We start from the raw sequence: 25,856 nt of genomic DNA, 5'->3' as shown, positions 1-25,856 counted from the left end.
CGTTTAAAAAAAGAATGAAATAATGCCATGTGCAGCAACAGGGATGGACATACAGAGATTATCATATTAAATGAAGTAAGACAGAGAAAGACAAATACCATATCACTGATTTGTGGGATGTAAAAAATTATACAAATGAATTATTTACAAAACAGACTCACAGGCTTAGAAAACACACTTATGGTTACCAAAGGGGAGAGGCAGGGTAGGGGTAAATTAGAAGTTCAGGATTAACACACACACACACTGCTATATGTAAAACAGGTAATCACAGGACCGACTGTATAGCACAAGGAACTCTTCTCAATACTCTGATAATCTACATGGAAGAAGAATCTTAAAAAGAATGGATATACGTATATGGGTAACTGAATCACTCTGCTGTGAGTCTCAGTGAACTCCGGGAGTTGGTGATGGACAGGGAGGCCTGGCGTGCTGTGATTCATGGGGTCGCAAAGAGTCGGACACGACTGAGCAACTGATCTGATCTGATACCTAAAACTAACTCAGCATTGTAAACCAACTATTGTGCTTGTGCTAACCACTTCGGTCGTGTCCGACTCTCTGTGACCCCATGGACTGCAGCCCACCAGGCTCCTCTGTCCATGGGATTCTCCAGGCAAGAAGACTGGAGTGGGTTGCTATGCCTTCCTCCAGGGGATCTTCCTGACCCAGGGATCAAACCCATGTCTCTTGTCTCCTGAACTGGGCAGGCTTGTTCTTTACCGCTGAGCCACCAGGGAAGTATCTAATATAAAATCAAAATTTAAAAAAAAAAAAAAAAAGATCTAGAGAGAGAACCATAAAGTGCCAGTGAAAAGCAGAAGCTGGCTGCCCAAGGAGCCTGCACACAGTTACTGGCTTCAGGGGCCCCAAGGCTCTCTCCTGAGATGAATTGTGTGAGGTCCCCCTAAAACAGTGGGCTATCCTCATCTCACCCCATCCTTTACATCTTCAGAATTGATATTTCCTGGTTGAAGTGTCAGGGCCAATCAATCTGTTCCTCATTCCCGCCCTCTGGGAAGCCCCCTCCCAGGCCTTGCCCCGCTGGCCCCCTGGATCCCGCACCTGCATCGGGAGGGTCAGGCTTTCCTCTGGAGAGTCCTGTCAGCCCCATCCCCTCCTCCCTGCTCCCCTAGGATGTCCGGGCTCCCTCTGCTCTGTGCCTCAAAGTCCCAGGGGAGCACCCGAGCAGCAATCATGACTAACCCGTAATCCGACCCTAAGGACACCTTTCAAAGCCAGTATCTGGGAACGGAAGTAAAGCTACATCAACAAAAGGGGGAGGAGCATTCCAGCCCCACACTGTGCCCTGAGCAAGAAGAGCCTGTTTTCCTCAAGTTCAACCTGGGCTGTCCTGGCAGGATGTCAAGTTGACTGAGTCATTACCTGTTTATGTCCACAAGCTGACGTCTCCAGGACAGAGAGCTGCAAGTGAGGACCTGCCAGGAGCCGGCGTGCACGACATGCCTTTCACTTTTGGAGGAAGTCGCTCAAGTGCAGTGACCGGCAAAATACGCCATGTACCAAGACCCTGACATTCACCTTGGGGCCCCAGACACCCGAGGGCCAGGCAAACCCACCACTGGCCATCGCTGGGGTCCTCTGCGCCCTTTCTCTCCTCTCCTTTCTACAAGCTTCCAGACTTGGGGGTGGGGCCGACAGTCTGGTAGAATTCACCTGCTTCTGGAAGATTCTCAACACAGATGAGTTTTGTTCCAAAATAGATGACGTTTCCCAAAGGGTCCTAAGTGCCACAGGTCTTCCATTTTCCTTTCCTTTGCTCATTTCTACCCCAAGTTAAAAATGCCACCCCTGGAAGTACAGTCACACACCAGGAACTGTGTGAAGAATCACCTGCGACCCCAAGCCCGTGGACAGACCAGAGCACTTCAGCTATGAGCTGGCCTCCCCTGGCTGTGTGCAAACGTGGTGAAAGACGCCAAGGCTCTCCTTGGTGGTTCCCATTAGTGCTTTTCTTTCCGTTCACATTTACTGATTTGGCTGCACCAGGTCTTGGCTGCAGCATGCAGGATCTTCAATCTTCACTGCAGCAGGCAGGATCTTTGGCTGAGGCGTGGGACTCTTAGTTGCGGTATGTGGGATCTAGTTCCCTGATCAGGGATCGAACCCAGGCCCCCGGCATGGGCAGCACAGTCTTAGCCACTGGACCACCAGGGAAACCCTCCATGAGCTCTTGAGCAATGCACACAACAGGGATTGGCTTTCTTCATTTTTAACAGATCTTTGTAAGCTGGACTAAAAACACTCAGGTATCAAATTATATAGAGACAACTAAAGAAATACAGGAGAGAGACGATACGGGAGAGAGACGACCCTCTGTACTGGGTTGTCTTCTGGGCCCTGAGACGGAGCAGACACAGTGATGGGAAGCCTGGGGCCAGAGGTACACAGAGGAGCTAGGGGCTGGGAGTCAGAAGACCAAAGGGTCCCCTTTCATAAGAGGGGTGAGCAGCATCCAGCCTCCACAAAGGACCCTCAGATTATCAGAAATGACACAACACCAAGTGAAATTCAGTGGGACTTTACCCGAAACTCCACTTTTGTTTTCAAAAGCGATCAATTTACAACATACACATGGCAGGAAGGGTCTTTGAATCCTTTCTGAACACATGGAAACTCTGAGACACTGCTGACATTCAGACACCACGAATTAAAAAGACACACACTCCCCTAAATGCCCTCAATGTTCAAAGAAGACAGCAGACACTGCAGCCAGCCGGCTCCTCTGTCCATGAATTCTCCAGGCAGGATACTGGAGCGGATAGCCATTCCCTTCTCCAGCGGATCTTCCTGACCCAGGGATCAAACCTGCGTCTCCTGCGTTGGCAGGCAGAATCTTTACCACTGAGGCATCAGGGAAACCCTTAAGGAATAATAGCAGTGTTAAAAATAGATGAATGTTTTTAAGAAACTTTTAATGAGGAGTGGCTCCTAAAACAATTAAACTAGAATTACAATATGATCCAATAATTCTACTGGTGGGCGCGTGTCCAAAAGAACTGAATGCAGAGTCTTAAAGAGGTATTTGCACACCCATATTCACAGCAACGTTATTCAGAACAGCCAAAGGGAGAAGGAACTCAGTATCCACTTAGTAAGCAAAACGCAGTATATACGTACAATGGAGTGTTGTTATTCAGTCTTAAAAAGGAAGGAGCTTCTGACAATCTACAGGGTGGATGAACCTTGAGGACATTAGGCAAAGTAAAGTAAAACAGTCTCTCACACACACACACCACAAACAAATTCTTCAGGATTTCACTAGAGGAGGCAGATCAGAGAGACAGAAAGTAGAAGGGTGGGTGCCAGGGACTTGGGGATGGGTGGGGAGTCAGTGTTTAACGTGGACAGAGTTCGATTTTGAAAGATGAGTTCTCTAAAGATGAATGGTGGTGATAATTACACAGCAACATGAATGTACTTACTAATAATACCACGAACCATAGGCTTAAAAATGATTAAGATGATCACTAATGATTAGGAAAATGCAAGTCAAAACCACAACGTGGTATCAGCGGGCACAGGTCATAAGAGTTGTCATCAAAAAGAACACAAATAATAATAAATGTTGGTGAGGATGTGAAGAAAAAAAAAAAGGGAAACCTTTACACTGTTGGTGGGAATGGAGATTGGTGCAGACACTATGGGGAAGAGTATGGCAGTTCCTCAGAAAACTAAAACACCACATGACCGAGTAAGTCCACTAAGATGACGGCATCTGGTCCCAGCACTTCATGGCAAAGAGATGCGGAGAAAATAGAAAAGTGACAGCCTTTATTTTCTTGGGCCCCAAAATCATTGTGGATGATGACTACAGCCAAGAAATTAAGGTATTTGCTTCTTGGAAGAAAAGTTGTGACAAACCTAGACAGCATATTAAAAAGCAAATATCACTTTGCTTGCAAAGGTCTGTACAGTCAAAGCGATGGTTTTTCCAGTACTCACGTACGGATGTAAGAGTTGGACCATAAAGAAGGCTGAGCGTCCAAGAGCTGATGCTTTCAAATTGTGGTGCCGGAGAAGACCCTTGAGAGTCCCTTGGACAGCAAGGAGATCAAACCGATCAATCCTAAAGGAAATGAACCTTGAATATTCATTGGAGGGATTGAAGCTGAAGCTGAAGCTCCAGTGCTTTAGCCACTTGTTGTGAAGAGCCGACTCACTGGAAAAGACCCTGATGCTAGGAAAGATTGAGGGCATGAAGAAAAGGGGATGACAGAGGATGACATGGTTGGATGGCATCACCAACTCAATGGACATGAGTTTGAGCAAACTCTGGGAGATAGTAAGGGACAGGGAAGCCTGGCATGGGGTCACAAAGAGTCGGAAATGACCTAGAGACTGAACAACAATTCCACTCCTGGATATGTATCCCCCCAAAAATAGAAGCAGTAATTTGAAAAGATACATGCTCTCCAATGTTCAGAGCAGTGCTATTTACAATTTCCAAGACATGGAAACAGCCTAGGTGTCCACCAGCAGATGAGCAGATAAAGATGTGGTGTGTACACAATGGAATATTACTCAGCCATCTAAAAAGAGTGAAATTTTCCCATTTAGCAACACAGATGGGATGGACTTGGAGGGCTAAGTGAAGTAAGTCAGACAGAGAAAGGCAAATACCATATGACACCGTTTATACGTAGAACCCAAAATACAACAAACTAGTGAATAAAACAAAAAAAAGCAGACTGAGAGAGAACAAACTAGCAGTTACTAGTGGAGAGAGAAGAGAGGGAGAGACAACACAGGAGTAAGGGATTTGAAAAACGATTATTGTGGGATAATATAAAATCATACTGGGGACTTCTCTGGTCTCCAGCAGTTAAGACTCCATGCTTCCCTGCCTAGATGTCCATCGACACATCAGTGTATAGAGAAGTTGTGGTACATGTATACAATGGAATATTGCTCAGCCATAAAAAGGAACACATGTGAGTCAGTTCTCGTGAGGTAGATGAACCTAGAGCTTGTTATACCGAGTGAAGCAAGTTAGAAAGAGAAAAACAAATATCATATATTAACACATATATATGGAATCTAGAAAACAGGTACTGACGGACCTATTTGCAGGGCAGGGGGAGAAACGCGGACGTAGAGAACAGATCTGTAAACACACAGGGGAGAGGGGCAGCGGGACGGACTGAGAGAGTGGCGCTGACACACACCACCATGCGTGAATGGACAGCTCGTGGGCAGTCGCTGTACAGCACAGGAGCTCAACCGCTGCTGTGCGACAGCCACGGGGTGGGAGGGAGGCTCAGGAGGGAGAGGACATACGGATACTTACAGCTGATTCACATTATTGGATGGCAGAAACCAACAACACTGTAAAGCAATTATCCTCTAATTAACAATAAAAAATTTTTAAAAAGACTCCAGGATTCCGACGCATGGGCTTCCGTGGTAGCTCAGAGGTTAAAGAGTCTGCCTCCAATGTGGGAGACCCGGGTTCGATCCCTGGGTTGGGAAGATCCCCTGAAGAAAGAAATGGCAACCCACTCCAGCACTCTTGCCTGGAGAATCCCATGGATGGAGGAGCCTGGTAGGCTACAGTCTACGGGGTCGCAAAGAGTTGGACACGGCTGAGCGACTTCACTTTCTTTCTTTCCAATGCATGGGGCGTGTGGGTTTGATCCCTGGTCGGGAAGCTAAGATCCTTACAGTGTGGCCAAAACATAAAAACTAAAATTAAAAAATCATGTGTGTGAAACTTTTAAAAACTGTAAAACACAGTAGAATTTAAAGACTTTCATTCATTTTCAAAAAAGTTTCAAAAAATAAAATAAAAATGGTTAAGATGACAAAATCTGTATTATGTGTCAAGCACTAAAATGGTGTGTGTGTTCAGTCATGTCCAATTCTTTGTGACCCCATGAACTGTAGCCCACGAGGCTCCTCCGTCCATGGAATTCTCCAGGCAAGAATATTAGAGTGGGCTGCCATTTCCTCCTCCAGGGGATCTTCCCAACCCAGGGATCAAACTTATATCTCTTGGGTTTTCTGCATTACTACTAGCACCAGCTGGGAAGCTATGTGATGTGTATTTTACCAAAATAAAAAAAAATTTTTTTAATGATGAGCAGCATTCAGAAAACAGTGGTGACTCTGTAACTACATCAAAAACATCCAGCCAGGGCAGCACTTCCTGGGAAACTTGCTTTTCAAAGGATCACAAACGTGAACTCTTACAAAGGCATCAGCTCTACAGTTACCCAGTTAGAACCATGAAGGCAGAAATCAGAATCAAGCTCAAACATCACAGTTTGAATCTTGAATAATAAAGTCAAACTTCTTTAAAGTGGCAACTACCTCAGAAGTCCTCATGTCCAGGATCTATTGGGAGCCAACAAATAACAGAGAATCTCAATTACACTCTTAGTAAGGCACCTTTCTTTTCATACTGTTCATGGGGTTCTCACAGCAAGAATACTGGAGTGGTTTGCCATTCCCTCCACCGGTGGACCACGTTTTGTCAGAACTCTCCACAGTGACCTGTCCGTCTTGGGTGGCCCTGCACATCAAGGCTCCATAGCTCCACTGACTTATGCAAGGGCCTTCATCATGACAAGACTGTGATCCATGAAGGGGATCAACTTTCTTAAGACAAATTAGGACCAAAAACATCCAGCAGTTCTGAAAGCATCTTTTATAAAGTAATAGGAAAGAAAAACAGAATATTTTTTAATGTGCACTAATAAAGTTCCAGGCTGAATAGAATTCTATCATGAGGTTACCCGTATTGCATTTCCTGGAATTTTTTTTTTTTTTTTGCTGTGTCACATGGCTTGCAGCTTAGTTCCCCAATCAGAGCTCAAACCCAGGATCACGGCAGTGAGAGCTAGGAGTCTTAGCTATGGTACCACCAGGGAAGTTCCTGGAAGTATTTTTTTATGAAAATCAATTTCGAAATAATATCTGAAAAGAAGGAGAAACTGGATGCAGGAATCAAAGCCTACTGCATAAAGGAAATGAAAAACCATTACTGCCAATCACACGGGAAAAACACGGATTATGTCACGAGGGAAATTTCAACCTAACGCAATGAAGCTAACAAAGCACACGTCCAGGGAGGTGGTGCCTGGGCCGTAAGCCCCCGAGGGGTGAGGGAAACCTCCTACCTCTTGGTGATCTGGCTGGGCTCCTGCAGACCTGGGTCCAGGTCGAAGCCCTCATTGTCCAGCAGCCTCCGCAGCGTCACGTCGGCCAGCTGCTCCATGATCTTGAACACCTCGTCCAGGTTTAGAAACATGGAGAAGTCCCGCTCCTTGTTCTGGGTGGTGATGCGTATGGTATCCGTCAGAAAGACATTGGATGTCCTCTCCAACCTCTGGACGTCAACCCAAGGGATGACAAGTTTAACTAGAAGAGAAAAACAGCAAACACAGATTTTACCCTCAAATGTAACCCAAATTTGAATGTATTGGTGCAAAGCTTTTCCTGCAGCGGAAATGCAAATACTTTTTAAGCCAGAGCAGGAAAGAGGAAGCGCAGAACTGCTTGGCAGCTGCTTTGTTAGAACCCAACTCATGTTCTAATCATTTTCTTCAAGATTTAAGCCAAGCTGCTGGCTACTGCACGTGTACAAGGAACATTGTTCTGACATACTGAGTAAATAACAGAGAAACTTTCCCCCAAATAGTTAAACTGAAGTATTTGCAAAATATGCAGACGTTTCTTGATCCAAATAAATTCTGGTTTCAATAGCTGCATTCATGACGTAAGCTATGAAAAAAATGGGAGGGCAAGAGAGGACTTGTGATCTGGTTTGGAGGAAGCGGCCCAACATTTAGACTGTGTCAGGTGACAGCTGTCCAAATCTTAGAAAACAGGGTACAAGTGCTCTTCATGGAACTCTCCTTAAAGTAATACAGTGCTAACAGCGCAGTTCACAAGTGCCCTGTTCTCAGAAATGTCTCCAGTGCCGTGGCCGTCAGGCTCAGTGGCTGACGCGGAACAAATGGGGCGGGACATACATAACAACTTAAAATAATCGATGTTATCAAACATTAGGAACCATTTCTTTTTTCCAAGTTTCATTGACTTAACAAAATCAGGTTTAGTGATGATGATTGATAACTGTTGGAAAATAATTCATTTTCTTTTTCAAATTAAAAAAGGGGACAATGAACTGTTTTCATTTCTCTCCATTTATCTTGCAATAAATGGCCAAAGAAGCTGAAGTTTATCAGTGTGTGATGAAGACCTAGAAAACCTCCTAGAACTAACATCAAAAAAAGATGTTCTATTCATCACTGGGGATTGGAATGCAAAAGTTAAGAGATATCTGGAGCAACAGGCAAGTTATAAGCCTTGGAGAACAAAATGAAGCAAAGTTAGCAAAGGCTAACTGAATTCTGCTAAGAGAATGCATTGGTCATAGCAAATATCCTTTTTCAACAACACAAGAGATGACTTTATACATGGACATCACCAAATGGCCAATATTGAAATCAAATTGATTACATTCTTTGTAGCCGAAGATGGAGAAGCTGTATACAGTCAGCAAAAATAAGACCTGGAGCTGACTGTGGTTCAGATCATCAGCGTCTCATAGCAAAATTCAGTCTTAAGCTAAAGAAAGTGTGGAAAATCTTTAGGCCAGCCAGGTACATCTTAAATCAAGTCTCCTATGAATATGCAGTGGAGGTAACGAATAGATTCAAGAGATTAGGACTTGTAACCAGTGTGCCTGAAGAACTTCGGACGGAGCTCCGTTATTGTACAGGAGGCAGAGAACAAAACCATCCCAAAGAAAAAGAAAAGCAAGAAGGCAAAGTGGTTATCTGAGGAGGCCTTACAAATAGCTAAAGAAAGAAGAGAAGCGAAAAGCAAGGGAGAGAGGGAAAGGTATATCCAACTAAACGCAGATTTCCAAAGAAAAGCACGAGAGACAAGACAAGCCTTCTTCAATGAACAGTGCATAAAACTACAGGAAAACAGAAGGGGAAAGACTAGAGATCTCTTCAGGAAAACTGGAGATATCAAGGGAACATTTTGCCCAAAGATGGGCCCAAAAAAGGAAATAAATGGTAGAGACCTAGTAGATGCTGAAGAGTTCAAGAAAAGATGGAAAGAATGCACAGAAGAAAGATCCAGATGAACCAGATGACTAAGATGGTGTGGTAAGCCACCCAGAGCAAGCCATTCTGGAAAGCGAAGTCAAGTGGCCCTTAGGAGACAAAGCTGTTACTAAAGCCAGCTGATGTGACAGAATTCCAGTACAACTATCCAAAACCCTAAAGGATGATGCCATCAAGGTGCTGCATTCAATATGTCAGCATATCTGGAAGACCCGGCAGTGGCCACAGGACTGGAAAAGGTCAATCCTCATCCCAATTCCAAAGAAGGGTAGTACTAAAGAATGCGCTAACCATCAGACAACTATACTTATCTCCCATGCTAGTAAGGTCATGCTTGAAATCTTGCACGCTAGGCTTCAGCATTATGTGAACCAAGATCTTCCAGATGTTCAAGCTGAATTTAGAAAAGGAAGAGGAAACAGAGATCAAACTGCCAACAATCAATGGATCATAGAGAAAGCTAAGGAATTCCAAAAACCATCTACCTCTGTTTCATTGACTACGCCAAAGCCTTTGACTGTGTGGATCATAATAAACTATGGAAAGCTCTCAAAGAGATGGGAATACTAGACCATCTTATCTGTCTCTTGAGAAACCCGTATGCAGGTCAAGAAGCAACAGTTAGAACCCTGTATGGAACATCTGATTGGTTCAAGATTAAGAAAAGAGCATGACAGGGCTGTCTGCTGTCACCCTGTTTGTTTAACCTATATGCTGAGCACATCACGGGAAATGTCAGGCTGGATGAGTTATAAGCCAGAATCAAGATAGGTGGGAGAAACTCAACAACCTCAGATATGAAGATGATACCTAATGGCAGAAAGTGAGAGGAACTAAAGAGCCTCTTGAAGAGGGTGAAGGAGGAGAGTGAAAGAGCCTGCTTAAAACTAAATATTAAAAAACTAAGATCATGGCATCCAGCCCCATCACTTCATGGCAAACAGAGAAGGAAAGGTGGAAGTAGTGACAGATCTCCTCTTCCTGGGATCTAAAATCACTGCAGATGGTGACTACAGCCATGAAGTCAGAAGACATTTGCTTCCTGGCAGGAAAGCTATGACCAACCTAGATAGTGTGTTGAAAAGCAGAGATACTACTCTGCCGACAAAGGTCCATACAGTCAAGGTTATGGTCTTCCCAGTCATGCTTGGTTGTGAGAGCTGGACCGTAAAGAAGGCAGAGCACCAAAGAATTGATGCCTTCAAACTGTGGAGCTGGAGAAGACTCCTGAGAGTCCCTTAGACAGCAAGGAGATCAAACCAGTCAATCTCAAGATCAAACCAGCCAAACCACTGGAAGGACTGATGCTGAAGTTGAAACTCCAGTATTTCGGTCATCTGATGCAAACAGCTGAGCTTTTCATTGGAAAAGCTTTTTTACTGGATTCAGAGAAGGCAATGGCAACCCACTCCAGTACTCTTGCCTAGGAAATCCCATGGATGGAGAAGCCTGGTAGGCTGCAGTCCATGGGGTCGCTAAGAGCAGGACACGACTGAGCAACCAAAGTCCCTCATGCTGGGAAAGACTGAAGACGGGAGAGGAGGGCATCAGACGATGAGATGGCAGGATGGCATCACCGATGCAATGGACATGAACTCTGACAAACTTTGGGAGATGGTGAGGGTCAGAGAGACCTGGTGTGCTGCAGTCCATGCGGTCTCAGAGTCAGACACACCTGGGCAGTAGAACAGCAATCTCGCAAACTGTTTTCAGTGCTTTGATCATTTAAAAGGCCACGTTTCTACATCAGGTCTGAGAATAAGCTTCTTAAGACCCTTACATTTGCTTTTATAGTGTCTTTTTTCACACACACACACCCCATCTACACTTGCAGCTTTCTCTCATTAAGCAACCACCTTGGGAAGAGCCCTGCACTTAAGAAGCTCATTCAAGTAGGAAAAAACAGACCACTGACTTGACAGGACCCAAAATAGAGACACGCGTGCAGGACAAGTTACAAAAGAAGAAGCGAAGGCTTCCGAGAGATGAGAAAACCTGAACTGAATTTTGAAGGATGAACAAGAGTTCCCAAACAGGCTTAAGAATGGGGAAGGCAAGGAGAAAGAAGGTGTTTACTTTTGAGAAGAATTTCAGAAACCAGAAAACCCAGCATGGCAAGGGTTAGGTGGGAGCTGATTCCAAGGGTGGGGAAGGCTGTGCACACAGGGGTCGTGTACTGGTGTCAGAGCCCAGGGGGGCAGCACAGGAAAGGCCAGGGGTGACCCTCTGCAGGACGCAGGCCACAGCAGAGTACAGAGGAGCCCTGCCTACTGGCTCCACGTGAAGTAAAAACAAATGCAGGAAGGAAAAATATACATCTGTATAAATACAAACACAGCATATACACCACCCTGCGTGGGCACTTGAGACAACACTTGTTCCAGAAGAAGTTTCAATGGTCATGACTTCGAACATTTCAATATACCATTGATTCTGTGGCTTCCCTTTCTTACCTCGGAATCCTGTTGCCCACGACGATGACTGTGGGTAGAAAAATGTGCAAGAAGTGAACTCTTGCCTGGATCTCAGGGGATCCAGGGTGAGGAACCTCTTTCTACAAATAACTGCTATGCTCACACCTCAGAATTGTTTAAATGGCTCCCTGGATTCAGAAGTACAGCTTGTTCTATTCCTTTAGAACTCCTGCGCCCTCGGTTACACTGTTTTCAAAGTAGCAAAAACTCTTCAGAAGGTGCGTGAAGGGAGCTACAAAGAAAGGCTCCTTAAGGCAGGAGAAGAAATGAATTCTCATAAAATCAAACCCCTGTAGATTGCAACTGACATATACAAGACAGTAAAGCATCTGCCTACAATGCGGAAGACCCGGATTCAGTCCCTGGGTTGGGAAGATCTCCTGGAGAAGGAAATGGCAACCCACTCCAGTATTCTTGCCTGGAGAATCCCATGAACAGAGGAGCCTGGCGGGCTACAGTCCATGGGGTCGCAAAGAGTTGGACACGACTGAGTGACTTCACTTTCATGTATAAAATAGATAACTAATAAGGACTTACTGTATAGCACAGGGAACTCAATTCTCTGAAATGGCCCATACAGGAAAGGATCTAAAAAAGGAGTGGATAGGGACTGCCTGGTGGTCCAATGGCTAAGGATCTGTGCTCCCAATGCAGGGCCTGCAGTTCAGTCCCTGGTCAGGGAACTAGAACCCACGTGCCACAACTCAGAGTTTGCATGTCACAGCTAAAATATCTCAGGGCAGCCAGAGACATAAACATTTAAAAAATAAAGAACAGTGGATATATGTATATATTTCAGAAACTTCCTCAGACAACCTTAGATATGCAGATGATACCATCCTAATAGCAGAAAGCGAAGAGGAACTAAACATCCTCTTGAAGAAGGTGAAAGAGGAGCGTGAAAATGCTGGCTTAAAGTTCAACATTCAAAAACTAAGATCATGGCATCTGGTCCCATCACTTCATGGCAAATAGATGGGGAAACAATGGAAACAGTGGCAGATTTTCTTTTCTTGGGCTCTGAAATCACTGCAGATGTTAACTGTAGCCATGAAATTAAAAGATGCTTGCTCCTTGGAAGAAAAGCTATGACAAACCTAGATAGTGTATTAAAAAGCAGAGACATCACTTCGCTGACAAAGGTCCGTATAGTCAAAGCTGTGGTTTTTCCAGTAGTCACGTATGGATATGAGAGTTGGACCATAAAGAAAGCTGAGAGCCTAAGAATTGATGCTTTTGAATTGTGGTGCTGGAGAAGACTCTTGAGAGTTCCTTCGGCAGCAAGGAGATCAAGGAGATCAAATCCTAAAGGAAATCAACCAGGAATATTCATTGGAAGGACTGATGCTAAAGTTCCAATACTTTGGCCACCTGATGCAAAGAGCTGACTCACTGGAAAAGACCCTGATGGTGGGAAAGATTGAAGGCAGGAGGAGAAGGGGGTGTAAGAGGATGAGGTGGTTGGATGGCATCATCTACACGATGCACATGAGTTTGAGCAAACTCTGGGAGACAGTGAAGGACAGGGAAGCCTGACGTGCTGCAGTCCATGGGGTCGCAAAGAGTTGGACACAACATCAACTAAACAGCAAAGTGTGTATGTATAACTGATTCACTTTCCTGTAGAATAAACACTAACACAACATGGTAAATTAACTATACTCCAATAAAAATTAAAAAAGTAAAATCAAACCTCCTAGTGGTACTCACATATATAATACAATATGATTGTCTGCACAGGGCATCTGGAAATTAACCACATGCCACCTGTTACGTCTCGACCACTTATTTAAATCTTTTGCCGCCTAACTCTTCAGGCAATGACTGGTCTCAGGACCAGTGCTGAGCATCCCAGGAGCCAGCTCCATCTGGGAGGGACCCACTTGCCCCTCACTTACGCTCCTTGCCCAAGAAGAAGGAATAGAAGCAGAGGTGGTTGATGCTCAGGTACAGCCAGCCTTGGCGGGGCACCCGGCCCTTCCAGCAGCAGCATGAGTAATATGTGATCAGCTTCTCGGCCTCCGGGAAGTTGAACCTGGCCTCGAACTTCACCAAGGCCTCGCGGAACTTCTCAGGCTCCTCCTCCTGCTCGGCCAGCCTGCTGCTCGTCTCCTCGGCAATCAGAGCCTGACATACAGACAGAGAAGGGTCCCCAGGTCAGGAAAAGGGCAAGGACAGTCAAGCATGGGCATCCGGGGAGCCAGCACCACTCAGACAGACCCTTAGGATGGGTGAGGATCCGGTCCACCCTCCAGAAACATGCCCGGAGGGGAGGAAGCAAGCTGGGGGAATCCTCAGACCAGTCTCTCTCTTGGCCACTCACCAGCGAGGCTTTGGGTGAATCCCCAACTTCTAAGCCCCAGTTCTCAAATGGGTTACTACCTTATAATCCCCCCCTGCTCCTCCCTCCAGAGATAGGAGGTCAGATGATGGTCTTGGGGGGTATGGACTCAATGCATCAACTCTGAAGCATCATCCACGCCAGGGTTTAAAAGTTAGTCCTTTTATACAAAAGAACATCTCTATGAAACAGACTCATGGACACAGAGAACAGACCTGTGGTTACCAAGGGGAATGGGGGGAGGGACGGATTGGGAGTTTGGGATTAGCAGATGCAGACTGTTATATATACGATGGATAAACAACAAGGTCCTACTGTAGAGCACAGGGAATTGTATTCAACGTCCTGTGATCAAACATAAACGAAAGGGTATTTTTAAAAAAAGAATGTGTATCTATAACTGAATCCCTTTGTAGTATAGCACAAATTAATACATTATAAATCCACTATGCGTGTGTGCTAAGTCACTTTAGTCCTGTTTGACTCTTTGCGACCCCATGGATTGTAGCCTGCCAGGCTCCTCTGTCCACAGGGTTCTTCAGGCAAGAATACTGGAGTGGGTTGCCATGGCCTCCTCCAGGGGATCTTCCTGACCCAGGGATCAAACCCGAATCTCCTGCAGATGTCTCCTGCATTGCAGGTGGACTTTTTACCTTCTGAGCCACCAGGGGATTTCTACCCACATCTACACTGCATAAGCAATTTTAGAAAATATCCTGCACATTACCATTAAAATAAAAATGCAAGTTAAAGTTTCTTAAAAAATAAATCTGGAGGCTGGTAAAGAACTTCAAGGGATTTTCATTTCTCTCATGATGTTTTTCTTTCTTTTCCAAATTTTATTTCACAAGACATTATAAAAGTTATAACTAAGAGGGGTATTTTATGGTTTAAAGATCTTTTTGATAAGGGTCATTTTTAGAGTCTTTACTGAATTTGTTACAATATTGCTTTAGTTTTATGTTCTGTTTTTTTGGGGGGAGAGGCACATGGGATCTTAGCCCCCCACTAGGTATCAAACCCATACCCACTGCATTGGAAGGCAGAATCTTAACCACTGGACCACCAGGGAAGTCCCGAGAGGTACTTTTTCAAAGTTACCTAATATGTAATAACTGCTGTGCACCATGAGATGTGAAGGGGTTTCTAAGAGGCCTCTAGAGCAGGCAGACATGGGCACAAGGGCAGCCCGCAGGCCCTGGCCTCCCTGATGGCCGAGTCAGCCCAACGCAGAGGCTTCCTTTAAAGTCCCATAGAGCAAGTCGAATGGTCAGGATACAGGCAGGAAAGCCCCAATCCCAGATCCTTTCAATCTCCCAGGACAAACGAAGAAGACCCAACGCCATGCGGTGGCCCAAAGACACAGCCGACCTCTGACCGGCCGGTCCCCTCAGCCCCGGCACCTACTCCAGGCCAGCAGCCCCCCGGGACTTCAAAGGCACGTCTGCTGTGGAGTATAAGGGATCAGAGAGAGAGAGTGTGTGTGTGTGTGTGTATGCGTGTCTCTCTGTGTGTACATGCATGTACGTGTGTGTGCGTGTATGTCTCTGTGTGTGTCTGTGTGTACATGCATGCATGTGTGTGTGTGCACGTGTACGTCTGTGTGTGTGTCTGTGTATGTGTGTGTCTGTGTGTGTACATGCATGTACGTATGTGTGTCTCTCTGTATATCTATGCATGTGTGTCTGTGTATCTCTGTGTATCTGTGCGTTTGTCTGTGTATGCATGTGTGCTCAGTCATGTCTGACTCTTTGCGACCCCATGGACTGTAGCTCACTAGGCTCCTCTGTCCATGGGACTTCCCAGGGAAGAAAACTGGAGAGGGTAGCCATTCCTTCTCCAGGAGATCTTCACAACCCAGGGATCAAACCCACGTCTCCTACATTGCAGGCAGATTCTTTACCGCTAAGCCACCTTGGAAGCCCCAAGGGATCAGTATATGCCCCCTGCCCAAATATGCCACTTGGACTTAAGAATTATTTTGAGCTAAAGACACTTGAGAAATAGCAGATGTCAAAAAAAAAAAACTCTCTCCCCTTCCCCACTATTTACCTAAAAACAGGATACAAATCTCCATTTGTAAAGGTGTCTCCCCATCCTGTGCCAGAAAGAGGAAGACAGCTCTTTGGCTCTGACTCATCAGAGACAACTCTGGACTCTGACCAGCACAAGAGGCTCCAGAAAGGAAGAGCCTACACGGCAAACCCAACTGGAGTGGCTGGTCTCACTCTAGGATCCAGCATCCGGCGGCTTACCACCCTAAAAGCTCACACTCTTTGTTCCTTTGACTCGTCGCTTCTCTGTAAACGTGCTATTCTTCATTATGATGCTGCACAAGCCCGGCACCCTAACCGTCCCACTGAGCTATTTATTGTGGAGTTTTTCCCACCTTCACCTGCACTGCCCAAGCTGATAAACTCTGTTTTTCTCATTAAGCTATCTTCTGTTGGTTTAATTTCCAGGCCCCCAGCACAGAGTATAAGAGGTTAAAGCAAAAGTTTTTCCCTCCCCTTCTTCTGACTTTCCAAAAGTCACTGCAGCAGAAATGCACTTCCTTCCTCCTGATTAAGAGGAGAAACATATAAATCAAAGAACCGCCAGCACTAAGGTGAGACCGAGAAAAGAAGGTAAATGTGAAAATAACTGTGAAACAGGTATTTCTGTCCATGCAGCCTGACCTGGGGAACCAAGCTGGACCACTCTGTGGTGATAACACATGAGCTGAAAAAGACCCACTGGGACCTGCACCCATCTGCTAACCCCACGGGCCAGAGGCAACCGCAGAGGACACCAGCCAACACCGTCACTCCTCCTGGACTCAGAAGACTGGCCGTCCACCCGACCCCATAATTATACCCAGTCCCCAAAGGAAAACAATGCTCCTCTTGGCTCTTTCAAAACTAAGAGTTTAGGGCTTCCCTAGTGGTCCAGTGGTCAAAAATCCGCCTGACAGTGCAGGGGACACAGGCCCCACCCCTGGTCCCCAGCAGATCCTACAGGCCTCGAAGCGACCGAGTCCGCGCACCGTAACTACAGAGCCTGTGCTCGCGTGCCCGGGAGCCACAGCTACAGAGCCCACGTTGCCGCAGCTACTGAAACCTGTGCGCTCTAGAGCCCGTGGTCTGCAGCAAGAAGCCCTGGAAACGCAATGAGAGGGCAGCCCCTGCTCACCGCAGCTAGAGAAAGGCCGAAAGCAGCAACGAAGACCCAGCACAGCCAAAGAGAAACAGATAAATCTTTCCCAAAAAATAAAATTAAGAATTTACTCTAAGACCCTTCACTAAAAGCCAAAACACTTAGGATACTGGAAAGGCAAACTTTTTAGAGAGAGAGAGAAAAAAAAAAAAAAATCAATGGTCTGGGATGTTTTACCCTAAGGGATGAAAAGTACATTACAGGCTAATGTGTGAAACTGTTTCATAAGAGAGTTGAAATCAGAATGAGAAACATTCCCTCCCTGCCGGTGAGGGTTTTCAAAGCACCAGTTACCAAAGCACCAGTTACCAAGTGTCTTACTGAAATGAGAGCTGTTACATAAGACATAGCTCACAGCAGGTAAGAGAGACCTCCCCAAACATTCCTCTCCCTTCTCAAAACTTGTTTGGTTTTCATTTCATTCAATTAACATGTTTTAAGAATAAATATCCACTTGCAGAGAGAGAAAAGTGCCAGCTGCAACTAAAAAAAAGAGGGACAAGATGTCACAGCTGCAAAGAACTTGCTACTAACTCATTTCAGGAGACAAATAACATTGTTGCTGTGCAAAAACATGAATCTCAACATTTTTTTCCCCTTGAGATAAAAAAGGACCTTCGCTTCTGTAAAGGATAAGGAAACCTTAGGCCCAAGAATGAGGGTTTTGTTTTGTTTCCATTTCGGGTGGATTTTGCCAGACTGACTCTTTAAAATTTGACTGATGACAAGTCAAACTCATTTGGTTTTAATGCTTCCCTGGTGGCTCGGTGGTTAAAAAAAAAAAAATCTGCCTGCCACTGCAGGAGACATGGGTTCAAACCCAGGGTCAGGAAGATCCCCTGGAGGAGGAAATGGCAACCCACTCTGGTATTCTTGCCTGGGAAATCCCATGACAGAAGAGCCACGCGGGCTACAGTCCATAGGGTTGCAAGAGTCAGACACGACTTAGTGACTAAACAACAACAATAATTAAGCCCAGAAGTTCAATTATAGTAGAGACACTATTAAAGGAAAAGAATATGATCAAAAATGCTGCAGTGTCCTGAATGTTATGCAGCCGTGATAAGAGAGATGTGAAACCGGGGGGAAACATCAAGGTCAACGGACTTAGCTTCAGGACTTCCCTGGTGGTCAGTGGCTCAGACTCTGCGCTCCCAGTGCAAGGGCCCAGGCTCAACCCCTGGTCAAGGACCTAGCTCCTGCATGCTGTAACTGAGTCCACAGGCCACAACTGAGACCCAGTGAAGTCAGAGTTTTAAGAAAGCCGGAGGGTGGGGTGGGGGGAACCTACCTTCACCTTCCCTTTGACAAAACTGGCAATGTCATCTTTATTATCAAAGACAGACAAGGTGTGGAGGAGATTTTGCTCCAGCCAGTCCCAGTGCTGGTTTATTTCCTCTAACGTGGCACCTGGGTAGGAACAGAAAAGGACACGGAGATTACGAGACAGAACCAATGTCTAGAATACGAACTTGCTTTCCAAACAGGAGTCCTGCATTTATGTAATTAACACATTCCGGCTGCTCATGCCACAGTTAGCCAGCTGACACGGAAGGCACCCCGTGCCGGGGCCACGGTCCACCTGCCACACGGACGGGCCTGCCGACCGGCCGAGCTGTTCTGGGACCTCTCTGCAGGAGTCCTGCCAGCCTGGCTAACGAGTGGAACTCTGACTACCTCCACTCAAGGGACCGAAACATCTGTAGTTATACAGCCACTCCAGAGCAAACAAGCCCCAGGGTGACCTGATTCTGACGGCCTCACAGAATTCCCCCTGTGAGCACGGAGGTCCCTCAAAAGAGACGAGAATTTGCCTTAAGGTGGCTCTGCCCGTGGCCCCAGGGCACTCACTGCCGCTGGGCCATTTCCAGGTACGCATTTGTCCTCTGTAAGTTTTATAACAAAATCCCTCAGAACACATATAAGAAGAGGTTTTATCGTACATGTTAAAACAAAACCACAGAAACATTCAATGGTTATCTAGTAAGTTAATTTCTTTCAAAGGCAAGTAAAAACACAATCAGCCTATTAGTGAAGCATTCCACAACACAGGCACCAAAAAGCTTAGCCGTCTGAGTTGACGTTAGTTCTCCAAAAGGAGCTCCTAGTCCTCCCCACTGGATAACGGACACCTTGGCCAGGGAACTGCGCCAGCCCCTACTGATAAAGTCCAGGACTTGAAGCAAGCTCAGTCCTGGACTAGAAGAGGCACCTGTGACTCTGGTACATCTAGCGTGGAAACAGGTGATGCCCCAGCTAGGAGGGCGGGTTTGTTCAAATGGGAAGCAGGAGACACCTCAACCTCAGAGAGGTGAAGGGCTGGAGGACGAGAGTGCAGAGTAACCCAGGCAGCGGGAGAGGCGGCAGGACCCGCAGAACCAGAAACCGCACACTCACAGTGCTAAGCCGACCTTCCTCTATATTATTTACGGTCTTCCTCTCCCCAGAACGTGGACACTCGTGAAGACCTTACAAACACCCCATGCGTAAAACCGCCAAAAAAAAAAAAAGACACAAACAACAAAACTGCCAGAGAGCTCACCCTGGACCTGTGGGTTTGGGGTGCCTGTGGCGAGTTCTGATGTGCACTTTGGGAGGGAGTGAAAAGAAGAACCTAAGAGAATACCTCATAAGGAAAAGTGAGACCTGAAACAGTGGTATTTAGGGACTTCCCTGGCGGCCCAAAGGTTAAGAGTCTGTGCTTCCAATGCAGGGGATGTGGGTTCAACTCCTGGTCGGGGAACTAAGATCCCACCTGCTACCTGGTGAGCCTCTCCCCACACCACCCAAAAAAAAAAAAACACCCAAAACACAATGGTATTTTTCCCCCCTATTCTCCAAATGTTAGGCATGGCATCACATCCATGCCTAACAAGCAACATTCTCTGGTCATCACTAAAGCAGACTCTCATCCTTCTGCTAAGGACACTAACCACAACACGGGACCCCACCCTCATGGCCTCATCTGAACTGAATCCCCTCCCAAAGGGCCCACCTCCAAATACCATCACACTGGTGGGGGTGGGCTTGCACACATCTGAACGTGGTGGGAGGGGAAAGACACCATTCACCACCAGTGACCCCATCCAGCTCTCGGTGAGTCCACCTCCCATCTTGCTCTTTCTGGATCATAAACCCAAGAAGCAGCCCACTTGGGGTGAGTGGTCATATCTCCACTTCCTACCCAAACAGGAAGCCCCTGGCCCTACAGGCTCCCTACTCCTCTTACTGGATAGCGAGACCGCTGTGAAACAACAGCCTCAAGCCACACGTTTCCACCTCCTTGCCTTGTTGCAGCTGAGAAGCAACATGGGCCACCAGCAGCTCTACAGGAGCCACCAGAGAGAATCTGGCCGGGGTCTCACTGTGGCCAGCTCTGCTCATACTGGCACGGTATGACTCAGAAACACAGTCTATATATGTGCCAGTGCTTCTGCTGGTACTCAAAGGACATCGGCTTAAGTTGGATTAAGGGAACCTCCTTGACTAGGTCATCCAGGACATCTACTTTAGGCAGATACGATGCTACTTCTTCGTATGTGCATGCTAAATTGCTTCAGTCATGTCCGTCTCTTTGCGACCCTACGGACTGTAGCCCGACAGGCTCCTCTGTCCAAGGGATTCTCCAGGCCAGAATACTATAACTGGTTGCCATTTCCTCCTCCAGGGAATCTTCCTGACCCAAGGATTGAACCCATGTCTCTTTATGTCTCCTGCATTGGCAGGCGGGTTCTTTATCACTAGCAGCAACTGAGAACCCCCAGCTCTTCATACACAAAAGTTTAAAAACTTCAACCTCCAAAAAACAAACAAAAAAGCCCACATATTTCCAGGCTCTGCAACAGGACTCTCTTAAAGCCTCGAAACAATGTCCCCCTGAACTGAAGACCCACACCGTCTGCCTGGCTCCTCACATTCAACGCTGAGATACATGTCTCATTTACAAGACTGGCTGCACTCTCCTTGTCCGTTCATTCATTGTCTTCAGTTGGCAGCCATGCAGCTATCATTTACCAGGACACCCCCTAAATCCCGTGGGCTGGCAAACGGAGTCTTTGTGGGGAGGGGACAGTGTCTAAGCTCATCTGTGATGAACAGTTCAACTGTGGGGACAGTTCATCGCAGGAGAGAGTCTCGGGGCCACTGCATCCATAAACTTATGTTCATGGGCTCCCTGGGTGGCCGGCTCTCCTCTCTTCTCTAGACCTTTAAGGTTTTCTCTCTCTAGATCTTTTTTTATTTAATTTTTTTTCAAATCAGAGTATGTTTGATTTACAATATTGTGTTAGTTTCAGGTGTACAGCTAAGTGAATCAGTTATACATATACATATATCTAATCTTTTTCAGATTATTTTCCCATCTAGGTTATTACACAGTATTGAGTTCCCTGTGCTATACAGTATATTCTTGTTGCTTATTTATTTTATATATAGAAGTATGTAAATACTAACCCTAAACTCCTAATTTATACTTCCCCTTATAGATCTTTATTTAGCTTTTATTATACATCATAGTAAAATCAACTGGTCAGAATATTTAAAAAACAAAACAAAAAAAACAACAGGCAAAACAGGAGGAGGGATGAGGGGAAGGGATAGTCAGGAAGTCTGGGATGGACATGCACACAGTTTATTTAAAATGGGTAACCAACAAGGACCTACTGTGGAGCACATGGAACTCTGCTCAATGGTATGTGGCGGCCTGGGTGGGAGGGGAGCTTGGGGGAGAGTGGACACATGCATCATGTCTGGCTGAGTCCCTTTGTTGTCCACCTGAAACTGTCACAACATACCCCAATACAAAATAAAAAGCTCAAAAACAAAAACAAAAAAAAAAAGGGTGAGGAATACATGGGAAAAGAGTATCTGTATTGGTCTTCAATCTTTTGCCATTTGTTTTCATATACTTCCTAATTTACCCCTCCAACACCTTCCCCAGAAAAAAAAGAAAAACGACTTGGAGGACTGAGGAGGAACAGAGGGGCCAGGACTGGCTCTGTGACCATTCTGTTCCAGGCACAGCCTCACTGATGTCAAACGAAGGCTGTGAGAGGAAAGGGGGTCAGCTCTATCTCCAAGGTCACAGGTATCCGACAAAAGGCAAACCAGGGTATGAGCTCACTCTGCAAACCTGAAGTGCCCTGGGGTCCCTCCAATAAGAAGCTGCATTTTCAAGTAACACTTTCATCATCCTCTGGTCCAGTACTTCCTAGGTCTTGACACTAAAAAGGTTACTCTGTGCACAGAGAGCGAACACTCTGCCCGCCACCCCATCTTCCCGAGTCCGTCTTCAGGGATGACATGAGACAGCTTTTCACTGATGCTGCTCCTAAGCTCACAGGGCCAACTGCTAGCTGAGAAACCATGCAAGCCTCCCACCTGCTGACCACAGACAGCGTGGGTAAAACTCCAACAGAGCCCCAACACAGTGTATCACGTGGAATTAAGACTTGAGGCCACATCCTCCCCAAAAGGAGACTTCCATCCCTTTAAAAACTTCTTCTGCCTCCCCAGGAGAAGCCTTATGGCAACAGAAAACCACTCTGGAGCAAAACTAAGCTCACACCTTGAGACAGAAAGTAAGCCCGAATGTAACATCCATCACTGAGCGGAGGTCAGGGGAGGTGGCGGTGAAGTCGGTCAGCCTGTCCTAATCTGACTCAGCTGTGTGTCTCTCCAGCAAAAACAAACACCATGCTGGAACTTTCCCACCCAACTGTCTTCTACTTCCTACAAAAGGTGCCAAATGGCAGAGAAATTTTCCGAACTCTAATTTCCTCTGCAGGAAAGTCTTATGATGAGGGTCAAAAATACCATAAACCACTGCAAGCCGACTGCACGCCCACGACCTCAAAGGGCCAAAAAGGAAAATCGCTTAACGTATATCACACGGCAAAGCCTGAACCACAAGTGGCGGGCGTGTTTTTCAGCTTACGAAGCGGCCCATCCGAAAACAGCTATTTTTATAAACATGCCATTTTTTTTTTTTTTTTTTTACTTTTTGGAGGCATGTGGGATCTTATTAATAGTTCTCCAATCCAGAATCGAACCTGCATTGGAAGTGTGAAGTGTTAAGCACTGGACTTCCAAGAAAGTCCCCATACCACTTTATAAGGGCAACAACTGACTTAGAAAATATTTGCTAGAATTATGCACAAACACATAAATATATTCCTGTCTGTGGGTCAAGGTCAAAGAAAAGTTTGAAAACCAGCCCATTACAGACATATTACTGATGAAAAATAAAGAGAGGAGCAAATCAGAAATGTGGGCTTTCCTGGTGGCTCGGTGGTAAAGAATCTGCCTGCCAATGCGGGAGATGTGGGTTTGATCCCTGGGTCAGGATGATTCCCTGGAGAAGGAAGTGGCAACCCACTCCAGTATTCTTGCCTGGGAAATCCCAAGGAGTCCAGGGGTTTACAAAAGAGTCGGACACAACTTAGCAACTAAACAACAACAACAAAAGGTTAAATTAGGTCTACCTATTAATTGGACAGGACTGGTCCACCTAAAAAGAGGAAGAGACACTTGGGGTGCAGCCCTGAGGACCCACAGGAGGTAGCCATCTGCACACCAGGGAGAGAGGTCTCAGGAGAAACTAACCCTGCTGGCTGCTTGATCTTGGACTTCCAACCTCCAGAACTGAGAAAATAAATTCCTACAGCTTAAGCCAGAAGTCCCCAACCTTTTCAGCACCAAAAACCGATTCTGTGGAAGACATTTTTTCCATAGACCTGTGGGGTTGGGGGTGGGGAGATGGCTTGGGGATGACTCTCGTAAGGAACAAGCAACCTAGGTCCCTCATATGTGCCATTCACAGTAGGGTTTGCATTCTTATGAGACCCTAATGCCGCTGCTGATCTGACAGGAGGCAGAGCTAAGTCAGTAATGTGATCGATGGCCAGCGGCTGTAAATACAGATGAAACTTTGCTTGCTTACCTGCCACTCACCTCCTGCTCTGCAGCCTGGTTCCTGACAGGCCATGGATGGATACCAGTCCATAGCCCAGAGGTTGGGGACCCCTGGTTTAAGCCATGCAGTTTGTGATACTTTGTTAAGGTAGCTCTAGCAGTTTAATGGCTTCCCTAGTGGCTCAGTGGTAAAGAATCTGTTTGCAATACAGGAGCCTCAGGAGACTCGAGTTGGAACCCTGGGTTGGGAAGATCCCCTAGAGAAGGGAATGGCAACCCACTCCAGTATTCTTGCCTGGAATATCCCATGGACAGAGGAGCATCACAGGTCACAGTCCATGGGGTCCCCAAGAGTCAGACACACTTAAGTAACCTGGCACACAGGAACAGCAGGTTCTAAAACCCAAAAGTACAGAAACACTGTGGATTGCAACAAAAGTTCAATTAGCAAAAGTATACTTTGTTTCATCGAGGCCCCTAATGTTACAGAAAAAGCCTTTTCTCTTTTCTAAGAAAATTCCAGTTCAGTGGATCTTAAACATCACCCACACAAGAAGTCAAAAATCAGATCTGTAAATGCCTATGGCAACCCACTCCAGTATTCTTGCCTGCAGAATCCCATGGACAGAGGAGCCTGGTGGACTACAGTCCATGGAGTTCCAAAGAGTCGGACACGCCTGAGTGACTTAGCATAGTACCGCACATGCAAAACTATAGTCAAAAACTCTAGTTTTTCCAGTAGTCATGTATGGATGGGAGAGTTGGACCATAAAGAAGGCTGAGCACCTAAGAATTGACGCTTTCGAACTGTGGCGCTGGAGAAGACTCTTGAGAGTCCCTTCGACAGCAAGGAGATCAAACCAGTCAATCCTAAAGGAAATCAGCCCTGAATAATCACTGGAAGGACTGATGCTAAAGCTGAAGCTACTAGGGCCACCTGACGCAAAGAGCCAACTCATTGGGAAAGACCCTGATGGTAGGAAAGATTGAGGGCAGGAGGAGAAGTGGCTGACAGAGGATGAGATGGTCGGATGGGATCATCTACACGATGGACATGAGTTTGAGCAAACTCCAGGAGATAGTGAAGGAGAGGGAAGCCCGGTGTGTGCAGTCCATGGGGTCGCAAAGAGTTGGAGACAACTTCGCAACTGAACAACAAATGCAAAACTAAAATACAGTGTTAGAAACATCAATTATGACCACAAAACAAATTACATCAACGGGTTTATAAATAACCAACTTGATGGTCTAAGAAAGAACAGCTATAGCTGCAGACACAGGACATTTTCTGAAGGCCTAGCACGAGTCAGGCACTTTGTTAGGTATCCTGTACACTTAACCTTGTTTATCTTCATTAAAAAAAAGGATTGCAAGAAAGGTATTGCTATGTCCATCTCCTAGGTGAGAAATCTAACGGGCAGACGAGAGCAACCTGGAGGCCCGTTCTTCTAGCTCTTTCTGCGACACACAGAGGAGACGAGGGCCTGGGGCTCAAGCTGAGTCACTGAAATTCACACACTGTATTTATTCTCTTAGGTTTTCCCCAGAGGTGTTTTCAGGAAATCGAACAAGCATTTCATTGTCTATACTTAACAGCTTCTGCACGAACACAGCCGTAAATAACTCGACCCCAGCTTCAGTTTTAAATAGTAACTGTGTATCTGCAGAGTAAATCTCCAACTGAGTTAACTATCTTCTTCAGCTCCCTGGATCCTAATTTACGATGACATGGGCATTGCAATGTACATCCTTCAGATTTGTTCTTTTGCAATAGTTGAGGCTCAAGAGGGAAGGGATAAATGTACAAGTATGGCTGATTTGCATTGT

At 46.0% G+C, this 25,856-nt stretch overlaps 1 protein-coding gene across 9 annotated transcripts in view; it reads right to left on the bottom strand.

Annotated features, from left to right (window-relative positions):
• Positions 1–25,856, bottom strand: part of TBC1D8 (TBC1 domain family member 8) — a 141,079-nt gene that overhangs the window by 43,268 nt on the left and 71,955 nt on the right. For 4 of the 9 annotated variants that reach the window (XM_086327922.1, XM_086327923.1, XM_086327924.1 and 1 more), the window contains 3 exons: positions 18,409–18,527; positions 13,480–13,708; positions 7,146–7,386 (listed from right to left, as the gene is read on the bottom strand). In XM_086327922.1, the coding sequence (XP_086184048.1) occupies positions 7,146–7,386; positions 13,480–13,708; positions 18,409–18,527 (589 nt within the window). The remainder of the gene's footprint in view (positions 1–7,145; positions 7,387–13,479; positions 13,709–18,408; positions 18,528–25,856) is intronic. The other 5 variants (XM_086327929.1, XM_086327928.1, XM_086327930.1 and 2 more) reach the window with 3 other exon arrangements.

Source organism: Bos grunniens, chromosome 11, assembly GCF_055505025.1.
Source record: "Bos grunniens cultivar Pamir isolate PY7600 chromosome 11, Bosgru_T2T1.0, whole genome shotgun sequence".
NCBI lineage: Eukaryota > Metazoa > Chordata > Mammalia > Artiodactyla > Bovidae > Bos > Bos grunniens.
Note: the sequence above shows the minus strand (reverse complement) of the source record. Positions and strands in the feature narration are given on the sequence as shown.